The 17,539-nt window shown below is 38.7% G+C and overlaps 3 protein-coding genes across 3 annotated transcripts in view; 2 read left to right on the top strand and 1 right to left on the bottom strand.

Moving 5' to 3' along the window:
- Positions 1-631: 631 nt before the first annotated feature.
- pak1ip1 (PAK1 interacting protein 1) lies at positions 632-6,439 on the top strand. Its single transcript, XM_034556470.1, has 10 exons — positions 632-971; positions 1,262-1,424; positions 3,117-3,237; positions 3,358-3,432; positions 3,517-3,569; positions 3,669-3,814; positions 3,968-4,065; positions 4,315-4,414; positions 4,738-4,867; positions 5,150-6,439. The coding sequence occupies exons 1-10, from the start codon at positions 894-896 to the stop codon at positions 5,257-5,259; spliced, it is 1,074 nt and encodes a 357-aa protein (XP_034412361.1). The 5' UTR covers positions 632-893; the 3' UTR covers positions 5,260-6,439.
- A 2,780-nt stretch (positions 6,440-9,219) lies between these two features.
- Positions 9,220-14,749, bottom strand: LOC117746351 (serine/threonine-protein kinase ICK-like). Its single transcript, XM_034555414.1, has 7 exons — positions 14,622-14,749; positions 14,200-14,206; positions 13,027-13,106; positions 11,125-11,296; positions 10,845-10,927; positions 10,155-10,298; positions 9,220-10,065 (listed from the first exon to the last, which is right to left on the bottom strand). The coding sequence occupies exons 1-6, from the start codon at positions 14,747-14,749 to the stop codon at positions 10,265-10,267; spliced, it is 504 nt and encodes a 167-aa protein (XP_034411305.1). The 3' UTR covers positions 9,220-10,065; positions 10,155-10,264.
- Positions 14,750-15,979: 1,230 nt separating this feature from the next.
- The window catches only part of LOC117746160 (guanine nucleotide-binding protein G(olf) subunit alpha), a 43,314-nt gene continuing 41,754 nt past the window's right edge, over positions 15,980-17,539 (top strand). The window contains exon 1 of the mRNA XM_034555084.1: positions 15,980-16,943. Within this exon, the coding sequence (XP_034410975.1) occupies positions 16,412-16,943 (532 nt within the window). The 5' untranslated portion in view covers positions 15,980-16,411. The remainder of the gene's footprint in view (positions 16,944-17,539) is intronic.

Raw genomic sequence — 17,539 nt, 5'->3', positions numbered from 1 at the left:
ATTGTGCTCGTCATAGATGTCACCTAGTTATTGCAAAAAGGAAAAACACTGGGACGGAGTTTTAATGAACGTGTTGTTTTAATATCTGCATCTAAATTAAATAATTTAGGTTATGAAGTTGTTATGGACTAAAATGTCTACTTATTAAATGATTAAATATATGATATATATTGTTTTAACAAGGGTTAGGATTATGGTTTTTATAATTTATAGATAGAACGTTATTAACTCACAAATAGGTATACAAATTAAAAAAACACATGAGTGCATATTAACTTAACTTAATTAATATATATTCTAATGTAATTTAAATTACATTTTAAAAAGTTAATTTTCAGAATTACCAATTTCTAAAATGTAAACACACGAAAGAGACAAAACATATTTAATGGATAATGACAATAAATGAGCCTGGGGTGTCTAGGCTCATTTATTGTCATTACCCATTAAATGTGTTTTTCGTCTCAACTCCTCATTTGTCACGCTCAAAATTAGACTATGCACAATTGCACATCCTTAAGCTATGTTATTTGAAGAATGACTACATACTTGAAAAGTTACATTATGAAAAAAAACATTAAAAACACATTGGCTTTTATTCTGAAAACTACTCCATACCAGACTGAAGGAAGTCGACTTTGCGCAAGCGCAACAGTCGCACGTGTTGTTTTGGACCTGGAAGTGGATTTGGCAAAAAATAGCTAGTAGATATTCATATTTGAATAGCTTCACTACGATGTTTACGTTGTTTATCGTCTCGAGGTTTCTTGTCTAGGTGCCTGCTCTGACTCCTAGTCGCTGCTATTAGCTGTTGCCCAAATCAAGCGACAGAAAACAGCTAAAGTTTAAAGAAAGCTAACTAGCCTACTAGCTTAGCACTCTGTCGTTGCAGCATGGCAGCTGTACTGGAACTGATCGCTGGGAGCTACGAGCAGATAGCCTTTGGTTACCGAATAAAAACTGACCAAAAGGTAAGTTTGAATATCTTGTTGTGTAGTTGTGCGTGAAAGTGTATGTCCATGAATGGTCTGCTTAGGCTCTAAACTAAAGGGTCACTGGGCAACAGCCTGTGTGGTAATACTGTGACCAAATGTTTATTAATAATAATCATAATATATTATTGTTCTTTACTGTGATGGACAGTGTGATCTCTGCTTTTAAAGCTGGCAGATCTGTCCAAATACTAAGTTTATTTTCTCCCAGGTTCAGCACTGAAGTTATTGCTAAGAGTCCACGAATGAGTTGTGTGTGTTTGTTGCAGGAATGGACAACCGAGGCGGACTTCACACATCACGCCCACACAGCTTCCATATCGGCTGCGGCCGCCAGCGAGAGGTTTATTGCCACAGGAAGCAAAGATGAGACGATCCAGCTGTACGACATGAAGAAGAGGACGGAGCACGGAGCTCTGCTGCATCATGACGGTGAGACATGTGTCCTCGCTGTGACTCAGCGGAGCTAAGATACTACTTACTTTCATGCGACGTCGTCCACCTTTCTACTTGACAATATCAAGTAGATTTCTTAATAAAACTGCTGCATATGAACTTTTTTGTATGTCACAATAACATATACATAATTACTCAGGTGTCCCCTATTTTCAAATAAATTGAGTTTATTAGAGTATCCCTTTTGTAAAAAACTATAAGATAAGATAAGATAATCCTTTATTAGTACCTCAGTGGGGAAATTACAGGATTACAGCAGCATTGATCACAGTAATAAGTAAAAAACAAATAGTATAATAACAGAAATAAGATAAAAGAGTAAAAACAAGAAGAATATTATATATACAGACGGAGTAGAAATAGAATAAAGTGTATAAAATAAATTAAAAAGTACTTAAACGTATTAGTATTGCATATATATATATATATATATATATATATATATATATATATATATATATATATATATATATATATACACACACACACAACGTGAGTACTGAACGCTTAGTACAATTAATAAGCACAAATGACATTTCATCAGAATTAAGTCAGATTTTAGATAATAAAAACTACTGTTAGATTAAAACCGTAAGAAATAAATTGGGATTGGGAGTATCTAAGAATCTTATCTGCTAAAAAATATGGCTTTGTTTTTATATCAAGATATTATTATATATTTTGAGAGTATAATAATAAAGCTGCATTGCCCAGCTAACTGAGGCAATGCTACAAAATTGTTGTTTTTGTCCTAAATTGTCAAACTTGATATCTTTATTTTAAAAAAAGAGTCACACCCCTTCTTCTTTGATTTCATCTCTCTAAATATTGTGAAATATCTGGCCTTATTGAACAAACAGGGGAGAATAAAAATGTCACAACTACTTTGTAGACAAAGATACTTTTATTTACGCCATAATGGTGTACAGAATCAGACAGATAAATGATTATGACAAGATATACTTCTTCCATGATATCAGTGCAGATCAGGAGGTTTAGACTGAAAACTCATAAGAGACTGATGTTTAGTGCAAAGAGAACCTGATCCAGATTTGTTTTATAAGTTTATAAAGGAATGAAATCAAAGTGTCACAATTTGTTGAAAATATAAATGTTTACATGGCATCTGACAGCTTGGATGGACCGATATTACAAATCCTTGTGGTTTGCTGCTGAGCAGTTTGGGGTAGGACGTGCCGATGGATCGTCCGTGTCGATATATATATATACTTTATGTATGTGTGTGTGTGTGTATATATATATATATATATATATATATATATATATATATATATATATATATATATAATGGCCGTGGTTTATCTGAGTTTTTTCAGGTTCATAGTTTTATAGGACCCTGCAATCCTGTTATTTGTTGGAAACCAGTAGCTTTTTTCCTTCTCCCACTATTTTGTGCCATGTTCTCTTAACTATGTCGCCAATTTCTGGTATTGATATCATAGCAAACTGTATTTGCAGTTTTAAATGTCTCTTTGGGTCTGATTTACAGCATATTTATCCAGACAGCTTCATAAATTTAATTAATTTGTATAAAATGTCATCAAAGAATGAATCTTGCTTGCTTTTTACACTTTGTCAAAGTTTTAAGAGAGGAAATACACAAGCTTGTGGCCTGCACACCTGAACCTAAACATACTTGTTTCACAGGCACCATCACCTGCCTGGAGTTTTATGGGACTTCTCATTTACTGAGCGGAGGAGAAGATGGACTCATTTGTGTGTGGAGCAGAAAGAAGTGGCAGTGTCTGAAATCCATCAAAGCTCACCAGTAAGCACACAGAGAGATAGAGACGCTGCTAAAGCCCAGAGATAGTCGTGTTTGTGTTGTTATTGTCTTGTATTTTGTTGGATGGGACAGGTTAAAACAACTTTATCTTGTTTTCCTCAGAGGTCATGTCACATCGCTGTCCGTACATCCGTCTGGGAAACTTGCACTTTCAGTTGGGACAGATAAGACTCTCAGGTAAAATTCACAGCTCTGTTGTGAACAATTAATTTATCAAGAATTCTAAAATGACTTTTGCATCTTTTTTTTAAATCCTTTTAGAACGTGGAATCTAACTAACGGAAGATCGGCTTTCATCAAAAACATAAAGCAGAGTAAACCTCCCCTTTGATTCAGAAGTTAAGCAATGTTTAAGTTCTTTTAATAATATTAGTATGTTTGAAATGACTTTTTTCCTCAAACCCTTTTAACAGATGCGCACATTGTCAGGTGGTCTCCAGCCGGGGATAAATATGTGGCCGTGGTGAATGACAGAGTGAACATCTACGACCTGGAGACAGCCTCTGTGATAGGAACGGTCACAAACCCCAAGAGGATCTCGTCCATTAAGTTCTTAAATGTGAGTTCTCTGAAACTTGCCCTGATATATATTTATATGTGATATTGAGATTGTTGAGGTGATTAGTCTCTGCTTTTAAACCGAGATATGACATGAATAAGCAAAATTACAACATCTTAAATTTTGATAAATATAATTCTGCTTGTATTTCAGAACTCCGTCCTGGCCGTCGCAGGAGACGATGAATTTGTGAGGATTTGTGATTTGGGAAAAGAGAAATGGGTGTGTGAGTTTAAGGCTCATGAAACCAGGTAAATTCACAATGTTTGTTTTACACTTTACAGATCCATGTATATAAATTATTTTGAAGCTGCTTTTCTAAAAACACACTTCTGATGACGAAATGAAACCTTGATTTGTCTATGTAATAATTAAATGCATGAAGCTTACTGATATTGTATTTGTATTACTAATAATATCTTCATCTCACAGACATGTTTATGTTTTCATGTCATATTGGTGAAAAGTAAGTGAACAAACCTTTATTTTGTGATTTATAGAGTGAAAGCGATTGACAGTTTCATGATGGAGGATTACTGCGTGCTGGTAACGGCTTCCAACGACGGATTCATCAAAATGTGGAAACTCCATCTAAAAGAGGCACGTCTCATGTTATTCATAAACATTTGAGCGGAAGCCAGTTACTTCAACCAAATTATACATTTACATTTTTAGCCACAGATTATGTTTTAAAATACAATATCCCTTAGTGTCATTTCCTATTGACATATTCTACTTCGCAGAGCCGAATATTAGTTATTTTAAAGGCAATAATAACATAAAAATACAATTTGAATATATAATCAGATATGTAGTAACAATCAGATGTATAAAACCATTTATAAGAACAAATACAAAGATTAGAAAAACAACACTTGTTACGTGCCGAGCTGTGGTTAATCCAGCAATGCACTGTCCAACAGGAGCTGGAGTCTCCCACTCTCCTCGGGGAAGTGAACACAACAGCCAGACTGACGTGCCTGGCTGTGTGGAGACCTTCATCAGTGCAGGAGACTGCTGAGGAACCTGCAGCTGCGGCGACAACATCTAAAGGTAGTTGTCCTGCAAACGCTCATCATATTATGGTAGAGATGTTGTATGTGTACAGATTGTAAAGCCCTCTGAGGCAAATTTGTAATTTGTGATATTGGGCTATACAAAATAAACTGAAATTAATTGAATTGAATTGAATTTGAGCTGTAGATATTAGAGGGTATACATTTGATTAATTCGATTTTTGTCTTTTTCGGGTTGTAATGTTGAAAGGGATGCACTGTGGGTGGTTCAGCTTTCTCTTACTAAAATCCAGATCAATCTGTTTGCTTCTGTGCACAGAACTCATTAAGGAGCTTTCAAAGATGAAGAGAGTCCGAATTGCAGCAGAAGAAGTTATTCTAGAAGACGAGAGCAAGCCCAAAAAGAAGAAAAAGGGCGGTGGTAAATAAAATGTAAACATAATCAATCTCTTTTATCGTTCATGGACTTACATGGTCACTTATGTGTTTTTTTGTGGTTGCCACAAAGGTCTTACAGTACAGATTTTGTGAAATATATTTAGCATTGAAAAGAAGAGAAATGACAACGGAACATGAGATGGGCAACAATAAAAAATATTTTATAATCCATAGGCTGCTTTTGATTTTGAGCTATATGATCAAACCCATTTACTCACAGTTACCACACCTGCTGATGTTAGTCAGACTCCCAGCACCTCTCTCATTTCTTTAGATTTTGAACTGGATCAGACTTGTTCACAGGAAAGAACTTCACTGTCAGCTTCACACAACTTCAGGGATTTAAGAGAAGACCTGTTGCTCACACATGTTACTTGGAGTTGCCAGTCAGTAAAACAACCCAGAATTTCAACATGAAATGAACCAAGTTTTAGAAAGCAACGTGTGGGTAATGGACATTGTCTAAGCTACAAAGGTTTTAGCCAACAGGAACTGGACTGCCATCAGAGGTTCACGCTTTAACCATTTCTTAGAGCCGCAGCATACATGTTTAAATTGACCCTTTGGTCTGACCAACAGTTGTTAAACCCAAAGGTACTCAGTTTATTACCATCAAGCACATGTAATCATATTTGTTTTTGATAAATCATTTCAGTACAGTGAGGCCTGTACTTGAAGATATTTCCAGATGCACTATTATTATCGGTGTGGAAACTCAGGAAGTGTTTTACATTGAGGAAGTCAAAGGGTATTAAAGGTTAGTGGCAGAATGCAAAGAAAGCTTAGTCACATACTTGTAGATCTACAGAAGTAAATGTCAGTGTGGGTCTCCTGAATGCCAAAAGAGGAATGGAAACCAGAGAGGTGCCCGTTGGCTTGTCTCTGAGGCGTAATGTCTGAGGGCTTTAAGACACCGTGTGTATGTGTGTGTAATGTCTGTAGCTTTTCCCACCACATGCAATGTCCCCATTGTATTAATACACCAATGCTATTTCACAGTAGCAAAGCAGAAATCACTAGATGGCAGCAAAGCACTCCTCTAGCTGTCAGCTCGTTGTACCTTCACAGCAGATTCTCTAAACTCTGCACTCATAAACACCATCAACTCCTGATCTCATGTTTTATCTTCCTGCTGCTGTCCATAACAGAGTAAAACACTCATGCATCATGATTACCAGTCTCATCTTTCTTTTAAATACTAAGCACCGCATTGCTGCTGGAAGGATTACCCACCATATGTTGGGCTAACTAATTAAATTAAATGTGACATTTAGCTAGAGGATAACGTAGGAAAAGTGAGTGCAAGGGTAAGCAGATAATACACAAAAATGGCTTAATATTCAGGTTTAAAAAAATAAAAGACCTCAGACAAAACTGAAATATATAAAGTAATATAAGTAGACAATAAATACATATCAATTAGGTACAGACTAATTATAATAGTTAAGGTTGTAAAAGTCTCTCAGTAACATTTTGAATGCATGCATCATGGTGCTTGTTTGTTGTCTGAGGTTAAAGTAATAATAATAATAATTCGTAAGGAAAACTCATTTCCATGAGTCGTTGGCATTGTCCCTGTGGCTTAGAGCCTATCGACATGAAATCTGATGCACCACACAGCACCAGGCCTCTGCTGCCTGCTGCTGAGTTTCACTTGGGAGTGTGAAGTCTATTCTCTCAGTAGGACACAATAGAATAGAATCTAATACATCTTTACTATTCTCAAAGGTGTCGTTCATTAAAACAACCAAGCGCACACACACACATCTTTGTCCATAAAACACAATCTAAAAGTGAGCTGTAAAATATTCACAGCCCTACTAAATCAACAAACACTGTTACTACAAGGTTAATATTCTAGTCATGTTCCTTTTGACCAACATGTGTGAGTGTTCCTCAGCTGGTTTGTGTGTCAAACAGCCTGGATGTACCTGAACGGCCGGTGAAGTGGCTGCTCTGTGCTTCCTCCTGCAGCAGAGTAAATCTCGCAGCCTGCTCCAGAGGAAGGAGGCCACCAGACACATGCTGTTGAGGAGCCAAGTGTCCCAGCAAGTGACAACGTTCTCCATGGCTTTAACTCTACTCTTCATGCTGGAGCCTCGCTTTTCCTTTAACTACAAAGGCGCTCTCGGAGCTTAGGGAGAAGAGTTTCAAGAGGAGCGTAAGGAGAGATGACGAAGACCAAACTGAACATCCCTCCACAGCCTCTGTTAATTCAGTCAACACTCCCATCAGCACTCAAAGCCAAAGGACGGGCAGTTCGTCCTCATGATAAGAGAGTGACAGGTGCCAGCAAAGGGTGTCGAGCTCACTCGGAGACCATCACCCTCTCACATCATCTAATCCTTCCATCGTCAATACAAAGCAGTTTATTCTCCTCTCAGAAAGTATCTGGATGAATGAGACACTCCACCGACCCCAACATGCATCTTTAACACAGTACTGACATTGAAAAGTGATGAAATTAAGATCGGGGGCCTTGTCTTCCTGTCAACACAGACACTTGGATGTAGTGTAAACAAATGCCCTGTGCTATTGGATTACTGTTCTAAATGTCATACAGACTATCGCCATGGGAGCTTCTACTCAAAGCTCTCAACTGAGGCAATTTTATATCAGCTTATATTGTTTAAACCCCAAAGTATTGTGTGAATACTAAAATAACATTATTAAATGGCAATGCAAATGAACAATTAAGTGAAAGATAATTCTGTGAATAAGGGATCTCTCAGGACTTTTAAACTCAACCACATAATCTCTGTATTGTGCAACAACGACCCTTTGGCTGTGAAAGCCATGTGGCCACTAGTTCAAGAATGCATCATCTGGCTGACAGCGGCCAATCACAGCAATGTACAGCATGTCTGGAGAGTGCCGCGGTCTCCTCGGGCTTCGTCATTGGCTCCGCCAAATACAATAATGACTCACTTCTGAAGGTGCGCTCGCTGCTCTAATGAATCTCTCGGCTGGGCGAGAAAAAAGTAAAACTGCTCTTTGATTACTCTCAATGTCTCAGTTTGCTGTAGAGTAGATTACTCACGTTGCAACTGCAGCAAATGTGGTTTGTTGAATCCATGACTAAATGTTTGACACTATCTTTGGCTCTCTTTGGTTATCACAGGATTTGGCACATTGATAGAATTTTTATTTTGGGAACGTCTGTATCTCAGGAGAACCCCAAGTTATTCCCCAGGCAGCCTACTGCTCCGAATGCTCAAGATGAGTCAAATGCAGAGGTCACGTCTCATAGATCTTATTTACTGTGCTTTAGGCATTCAACATCATTGTGTCATATTTAACCACTTTATATACTCTGGAACATCATGTTGCTTGTTTTCAGCCTTATCAAATCATTACTAAAAATACCTGTAAAAACTGTTATTTTTACTATAATGAGAGCAACAGCAGTGCAGTTTCTGTGGGTGTAGTTACAATACATTAGTCGATTCTGTACATGGTTGCCATGAATTAAACTCTTCAGTTTGTTAGGTTAAGGTTAAAGTTAAACTGCGGATTTGATAACTCAGTATGGGACAGTAGTCATTATCATCTGTTCGGTGATTATTTACCTTTATGCTGGGATTTATCAACTCCTGGAAGTTCATGCCAGCTGGTTTAATGACATCAGCAAGGTAATACACAAGTCTTTCTTTTAAGATGTTACTTTTCCTCTCACTGTTTCTGGGATAATCATTTACAATATTATGCACCATGTAGACTGTCAACATTCACTTTGATAAACCAGAGACAAACAAAAATTAACCAATTTACTTATCAGTCCTTTTTCAACGTTTCCTGATTTAAATGTCTCTTTTCAGTGAACTGATGTTAATGAAAATCATCACTGGAATGCCAAAGAAACCACATAAATCTTAAAATTATCTTAATATACCTCTTTGTATATACACATTTGTATATTTTTTACATAAAAATATATAATTTGTCCTCCAACATACTGTGCACACAAACATCCCCTTGATGTGGCTTCTTATTAACAGTCTGGTTCTGTATTTCTTTTTTAAAGTAATATAAAACTATAACCCTTTTTGTGTGTGTAGATGTATCAGCTGCTGTTAAACAATAAATTCACCCAAAAATACTGACCGTAGAAGTTATGGGACACTTGTAAAACACTGAACAATATTTATAGCTTGGCAAATGTAACAGGCGAGCAGGAAACACTTCACAGTTGGAACTTTTCTCATGAGTCAGTGCTGTGCTACTTGTGACCTCCGTATTTGGCGGTTAAGTCTACTCGTCCGGTTACAGGGTCGATGATTGCGCTCCTTGGAAAAGTGTTCTTCCCTGTAGCGCTGGGATCCAGAGGTCTGTTCCTTCCCCCCCTTTGTATTCTGGGAAATTATCATGAGAGGGAAGGAAAGTGTGTGTCTTGGAAAGCGACGGCAAGCTGCATGTCTTGTCCTCCGGAGTGCTGATTCTTGTTGTATCAGCACGACACATTAAAGTGATCAAGTGTGTCCTCAAATCTTTCCACCATCACTTAGAGGAAACCCCAGGATATCTGTGGACGTCTATGCCTTCTGGGTGTATGTGTGAAAAGAAGAAACGGCTCATACCCGAACAATTTGTCCAGATCTGATTAGGATTCTTGTCTGTTGGTCTTTTATCTTCTTTCACTGGGTTTAGACCACTTTTTAAATTTCCTTCCACAGAGCTGATGTTTTTATTGGAAATGTAGACTCCGGAGTCAGCGTTATCACCATCGACAGACCTGAAAGACGTCTGTCCCCATTGACTACGTCCTGTCCTCTCTCCTGTCATGCTGTACTCGGTTTGCTTTAAAATGAACATACAAAGAAGAAAAACATGAAGTCCCAAGAAGGTCCCATTGTGGAATTTGGTAGCTCTACCTGAGTTCTACCCACAGCCTGCCAGTAGTTCTTCTCCAAGCCGAGAGGTTCCTGCTGGTCAGCATGCCGGGACACATCTGGTTTTGTGTTTGGCTTCATGGATTCTAGGAACCGAACCTTTGTGTCTACCTCCGCCTGGCCGACAGTGAAGTATGGATACTGAAGAGCATAGAACACAAACAGCACAAACCAATGGGTAAATATCCACATTTTGTTTCAATTTTAGCTCCATATTTCTAATGAATGAGAATTTTGCAACGTTAAAAAAAACCTAGTAATTATGGTAAAAATATGATTCATTAAATAGAAAATTGAGCCATATCAAAATGTAAGTGCGGGCAAACACTTCAAAATAAGGCAATACGTTCTTGTTTACAGAACATGGAATATGATGCAAAGTATATACTGTATATCTTGTAAAGGACTAATAAGACAAACCACAACTGCATTTTTCTCATGCTGCTACAGAAAGAAATGTAAAATATAATTCTAAATATGTGGAGCACATGACACTTTTGATCATTTTCAAGCTTCAGCAGTAGTGGAGAGTTGCATCGCCTCAGCAGGTAAGGTGATTGGTTCTAAAAGTTCTAAAAGTTACGCAAAACAAACACTGCCACCTCAACGGTCAGTTGCCTTCACTGTAATCTTGATATGTTTATTCTTACCAATCTGTGTTCAAACTTAATTGGTTTTGAAATGTACCTGAGCAGCACTTTCACAGGGTCCCACTGCAGCATTGTTTCCATCAGTGTGATTGCCTCGTTGCTGGCGTTGGGGATCTGAGGCTGGTGGGGACACAAGAGAAAGCAACGAGTCACTAAAACATCACAACAACAACAACAACAAAAAGAACATGTTAGCGCCACAGAATGGCAAGGGCCCAAGCAGAGAGGACATCACCACGATTTAAAAGATACTCTCTGGTTACGTTCCACAAGGACAGCAGAACCATAACACGGTACGCCTTGTTGTGATGGTTCACCTTGTTCAGTGTTCCCAACCACTTGCAGATCTTTAAGATCTGGTCCAACTCGCTTTTGCCAGGGAACAGGGGTCTGAGTGTGTAGCGCTCCGCCATGATGCATCCCACGGCCCAGATGTCAATGGGTGAGCTGTCGGATGTTGGCTGCAGCAGGACCTCTGGGGCTCTGTACCTGTCAGAAAGGCACGGGGGGGGGGGTATTTAGGGGACATTATACAGTACCTGTAACTCTACTCTTGCCAAAACTTCTTTTTGTTGTATTTTGTGTTTGTGACTCTCACTAGCAGCTAATGAGAGCGGGTTAGTTCAGTCAAATGGCAAAATACATTTTTTTCTATTAATCCTGGTGGTATTTGACCATGTAGAATTATAGATAGTATTAGTGTTAAATGTTTTGAGTGTCAACGTCTGTCTCTGAGATATCTGCTTTCATCCCAATACAATGAAGGTATATTTTCTTTACGGTGCTTTGTCATAACAATGGTGGCAAATCCCAAATTAGATATCATTTAGTATGCTGTGTTAGTTGATAGCAATAGGAGTAGTACCCTGATGTTATGATGTAGTAAAAAATGAAGGATCCCTGCCGACTGAGCCCCAATAATCTCAACGTTGATTATCGTCTGTTTTGTCAGTTTGTCTTCCTCCATTTCCAAAACGGATTTCTCTAGTTGCTATCAATTTAATCTAAGAGTCTTTTTAGAGTACAGCTCGGCTACATGACATCACAGCAGGCCTTTCTGTGAGTCAAAGGTCTGATTCAGGTCCGACTGCAGACTAACGGTGTCTCTCACAGCTCGTTATCAGAAATCACTTGTAAATTGCTCTGATCTTGGAGAAACACCATCTTGTGGACACATAATTAGTGTAAGGTGGGCGCGAGCGGATTTCTCTGGCTTGTCCAAAATCAGCAATCCTAACCAGCTCTAGGCTCATGCAGAGCAGGTTCTCCGGTTTCATGTCACGATGGAAATACCCTGCAAGACACGATACAGTCAACTAAACTGGTGCTGATGTTTGTCCTAATTTGTATTATTTTCTCAAACAAAATAGTTATTGCCTCCAAGTTTCTACCACTATTACAACCACATGACTCTATTGCTGCAGACCACAATTTGATCCGACTTTTAAAGATCTGAAACCCAGAGTTCAAAATATCTCTGACCAAAAAAAGAAAGAAGATGTTTTAACCTGACAAATCACAGTCAAGCCAAGCCTAGGAAAGGACAAGTGAAAGACAGAAGGAGTCTCTTACTGTGCATATGCACACATGCTAAACCAGACTTGGAACACAGTGTTCCTTTTATCATTTTCAGAAAACATCTTATCTTACCTGGCAAAAGTGAAAAAAAAGAAAGAAAGAAAGGGGATGAAAAGAAAAACACTATCAAGAAACAAGCATGCCTTATTGAAGTGTGAAAGACACCAGCACCCACCAGCACTAAAACCAGTACTTATAGAAGAGAGATAAACTTGTTCAGTTAAGCTTTGGTACCACTCACACCTCCTCTTCTCACAGGAGCAGTGAGTCATTTTCGGCTGGAGCAAATCCTGTGATGCCTGATGTCTTATGTCCACCATTCATGTGCTTTTTGGTTTGTGTTGTTGTTTACTGTTTGCTCAATTATGAACTATTTATACCAGGACAGTGCTGACAGCTTGATAACACAGCATTTTACGGGACAGAAAAAGACACCAGAACCAGTTCTCCTTCAGTTTGTGCTGAACGGCCTTGCTGTAAGTCACCATGTTTATGAATGAAGGACAGTCCCTGTGATATCTGAAATATCATGTTTCTGAACACTGACTCAGGGAACAACAAGACCGACACGTGATGATTCAATCTGACCCAGATAATTATACCATAAAAATAACAAATGTTGCTGTCGGATTTGTTCTTACCTTTCTGTCATGAGCTGGTTGAGGTATTTGTTTTCTCTGAAGACTTCCAATCGTTTCACCACATTGGCATGTTTCAGCTTCTTCAGTGACGGACAACAACAAGTATTTAGGAGACACATACAATAGTCAATAAGAATCAGATTATTATGTAAGTTCATAACCTTAAATATTTCAGTACAGTGTATCATCTCCAAAAGGCTGATGTACAAAAAACATTACGTGCCAAAAATAGTTTGATTGTCAATGCTTTTTCATACACAGTCCCAGCTATTGTTAATTTAACACTTTATCACTCACTAAGTCAAGATAATTGAAAATGGCATTTTGAAGCATCTTCCCTAAGTTAAGACTAGAGTTACAGTATGCCTATTTATAACTTAGTTTATTTATAATTAAAATGTTTTAATAATATGTTAATATACCTATTTATATTGTTAAAATGTCAAGTATTTATGTATGTGGTATATATTAGATATAATTTGACTTACTAGTTTACTACAATACAGGACTATTGCAAATACAAGCAGAAAGAGTATTGCTTACATTGCTGCTATTATTATTGGAGGTCGTAACTTGTTCATCATGTGTACTATACTCAATATATGAATAATCAATGTCATATGCATTGAATGTGTTGTAACTCTGTTATGTTGTCCATTCTGTACACATGACATCTATCACACTTCTTTCCATCCGGGGAGAGGGACCCTCCTCTGTTGCTCTCCCTAAGGCTTCTTCCTTTTTTTTCCTCCACATTAAAGTTTTTGTTTGTTTTTCCTGTGCCGATGAGAGGTCCCGGGACAGAGGATGTCGTATGTGTACAGATTGTAAAGCCAGCTGAGGCCAATTTGTGATTTTGTGCGATACAAAATAAATTGAATTGAATTGAATTGAATTACACACTGAAAGCTCCTGTATCAACACAAAGTTATCGGAATCTGTTTTACTTCTGTTTTTATTATTATGTTTTGGGATGTGAGCCATATCGTTTGAGTTTTCCTTCTATACACAATACAAAAGCCACTGTATGTTGAACCTGGGCTATGGGTTGCATCACTGGTGTACTCATTATAACATGAGTTGATCTCTATGTAATATAGTAATATTTAAAGGTACAAAATTGAAATGTTTTACATGGGTAACCTCTTTTAACCTTTTGTCTTTCTTTTGTACCATACTCCTGCAGGAGCAACACTATGCAGTGTGCCTTCACTTCTTTCACTGTCATTAGTTTGCACTATAACTTTACATTTACAAACAGTACCTGAAGCAGGCTCGTGAAACATTAATTATTATTTCTTGCCAAAGATCTAATCCTTAAAATGTGGTCTACAGACAAATAAGGACATTATGACAATATACTACTGATCATATTTGTATTGTAAAAGTGCCTGTGGGACTTTAAAAATGAACCTAAATCGTATTTATTCTTAAAATGCCGACACATGATGCCCACCAAGGCAACACATTTTGACACTAAATGTTTATTTTTTAATTTGAGGATGCAACAGTCCCTCAAGGTTTAATCAGCTTAATGCTTTGAGACAAAACAACACAGTTTGTCCCTCAGGCATGTTTACTGGAGCCATACTCACCTCTTTATAGCCACCAGCTCCCCAGTGTCATTGCTCTTTCCCAGGAGCACGCTGCCAAACCTGCCTTCCCCCAGCTGCTTCAGTGTGGTGTCGCCGCTCATCTTCCACAGAGAGCCCTGCCTCTTCATCACCTAGGAGCCTCCTGGCGAGGGAGGGTGGGAAAGTGTCGCTGCCTTGCTCCCTCTGCCTGTTGCACATCGTCTCACCTGACCAAAACAAAGCCTAAAATATCTGACGTTAATATAGCTTATAAGAACCTGAATACAGATCTGGAATAATAATGATTATATAGGTATTTACACATAACTAGATAAAGTACCACAGGGGAATTTCTGTGCGATTTCTGAAGAGATGCTATTTCTATCCACTTACAAGGGCGGTTTCCGATCTCCTAGACCTAGACAATGCAAAGACTTACAAAAAAGAATCTAAATATAATAATAATGAACAATTGTTCCGTTGAAAAGACGTTGACCATTTTTTAAAAAAGTTGCAAGCAGTATAAACCAAAGTACCTGCACATGTGTGTCACTCTGGGCATTGTAAGGGATACAATTAGTTAATTGAAATATCTTTTAATTGGTCGAGTAAAAAAAAAATTGTTTTCAGCATGGGAGGAGTCAGAGATGTCTTAAAAACAAATATGTCATTGCCTGGAATTATTGAGAAAATACCTTTTATCAGCACATAACATATTCAGTTATTATTTATTTGTCAGTATAAATGTAGGACTTTTACTTAATAGGTGTCTTTGACATCTATACTGAAAAGTAATTGTTTGAATTTCTTGAAAAAAGTATTTTTATAGCACCTCAAATAAAAGTAAAGTATAGCTTTTTGAATGTACAAAGGTAGTACTTTCACTTTGGAGAATCTCTTCACAGTAAAAAGGTTTAGTATGGGTGGAGTCAGAGATGTCCTGAACAGATGTGCATCAGTCAATGCTTGGAATTATTGAGAAATATATTTGTAACACCTTAATCATTTCAGAAATTAGCTTTTTGAAGTTACAAATTCAGTTCAGAGTTTTTACTTTGTAAAATATCTTAATTGGTACAGTTAAGAAGTTTGATTTGTGTATGAATGCGGTCAGACATGTCCTGAACATATACATACATATCAGTCAGTCAAATATTATTAAATTGATTATCTTTCCATTCACCATCAAATCAAAGAATGAATGACACTTTTTTAAGTTGTATTTTCCCTTTATTCACTAGATGTAGGTCACATGTATTATACTTAATGTGAATATAATTCATTTCATTTTATTTCCATATCTGCAACATAGGCTTTGTTGACATTTATTTTGAAAACCGGATTTTGTGTCACTTTCCGCAATCTTCGCAAAGTCCCTCGTTCGCTCCCGATCTGGTCCGTTTGAATGCGTTTACCGTAAGTTTTAGTCTACAGGCGCAATACAATGTCTGTGTCCGCTGATTTGACCACGAGGATCAGGGTGTCCGCTTAATTCTCTGCGCAGCAGCGAGTAGCGGATTTTCAAAGGTTGTGCTTTTGGTTACTTACGGTAAGATGGACCCGCAGTGTCCACTAAAGGATCAGGTGATCCACTAACTACGAAGCGAAGGCTGACTGGGGAAAATGCAAAATGACATATAGCAAATGTCGGAGCATAATTCATTCACATTTTCGGCTCAATTTCGGACTTAAATCGCACCGCTGGAGCTCCAATGTGACGATGGCTCGTTAGGGCTGGTGGCGCAACTGCTATTTTTTTTGCTATTTTAATTTATGAGAAATCACATTCACAGACAAATATTGGTTTCAACATGGGGCTGTGCTACAGTTTGCGTCCCCGGCTCTTCGGGGACCTGAGCGGGTCTATCTCCAACGCTACCTCGGACTCGGACCAACCTCCGGACGCCGCCGTGCCGACCCGCGCCGTGGGAGCTCGCCCGGAGGATACCATGGGATGTGGGGAGACTTCGTCGCTACGCGGCGGCGGTCCGGTTCGCCCCGGGGACGCTGCCAGGCTCCCGGCCGGGGAGCACCGCCGTGGAGACACCAGTACCGACGGTGGGCTCATACAAAACGGAGGTGGCGGCGGCGGCGGAGGAGGAGGAGGAGGAGGAGGCGGTGGCGGCGGCGGTGGAGGTAGCGGTAAGGGGACAGGGAAGGACCGCGGCCGACGCTTACAGCTGCTGCAAAAGACTACCACCCAAAAGCAGAAAAACTGGGACAAATTGCTGGTGGAGGAGAAGGAGGCCGAGAAGGAGGCGAAGAAAGTCAGTAAGAATATTGACAGGGCGCTGAAGGAGCTGAAGCGGGAGTACAAACAGACGCATCGGCTGCTGCTGCTCGGTAGGTTGAGTCCCTCTCTGTTGTTGTTGGACTAGGAAGCCGTTTTATTATTAGAAACCAAAACGTACCGGCCTTTCCAGAAATGATGTCACTACTCTGCTGAGGCCTAATGCCACATCTGTTGGCTCATCTGTTGAAAACTACCCCCTGCGGCTATCAATGACAAATGATGAAGATGGACGTGTAGACTCACTGGGCCTGCTGGAAATATTTGGGGTTGTAAAAAAATGGAAAAGCCAATTAAACATAATATAGGCCTTCAAAAGGGACTTCTTCACACAGGTTTACAGAGACGTCTTAGCTTGTGGATATTGAGTGTTTAATCTGACATCTAGTAAAGTACAGGGTAGTATATTGATAAGTATTGAGTACAGGACTACAGTTGAAAAGAAATAGACTTTGGTTGAACTGTGGCATATTTACAGTAATTCCTCTAAATTAGGTAGTATAGTAAAGTATATTGTAGTAGTGTGGCCTGTAGCATAGTAGAGTCGTTTAGAGTATAGTTCAGTTGACTTTAGTGTACAAATGTGTCGAGAGACCACTTAGCTTTTGGCGATTGGGCCATGTTTACTCTGAGAATTGTCATAGTATAA

The sequence above is a fragment of the Cyclopterus lumpus genome, chromosome 17 (assembly GCF_009769545.1).
Source record: "Cyclopterus lumpus isolate fCycLum1 chromosome 17, fCycLum1.pri, whole genome shotgun sequence".
In the NCBI taxonomy this organism is placed as follows: Eukaryota; Metazoa; Chordata; class Actinopteri; order Perciformes; family Cyclopteridae; genus Cyclopterus; species Cyclopterus lumpus.
Note: the sequence above shows the minus strand (reverse complement) of the source record. Positions and strands in the feature narration are given on the sequence as shown.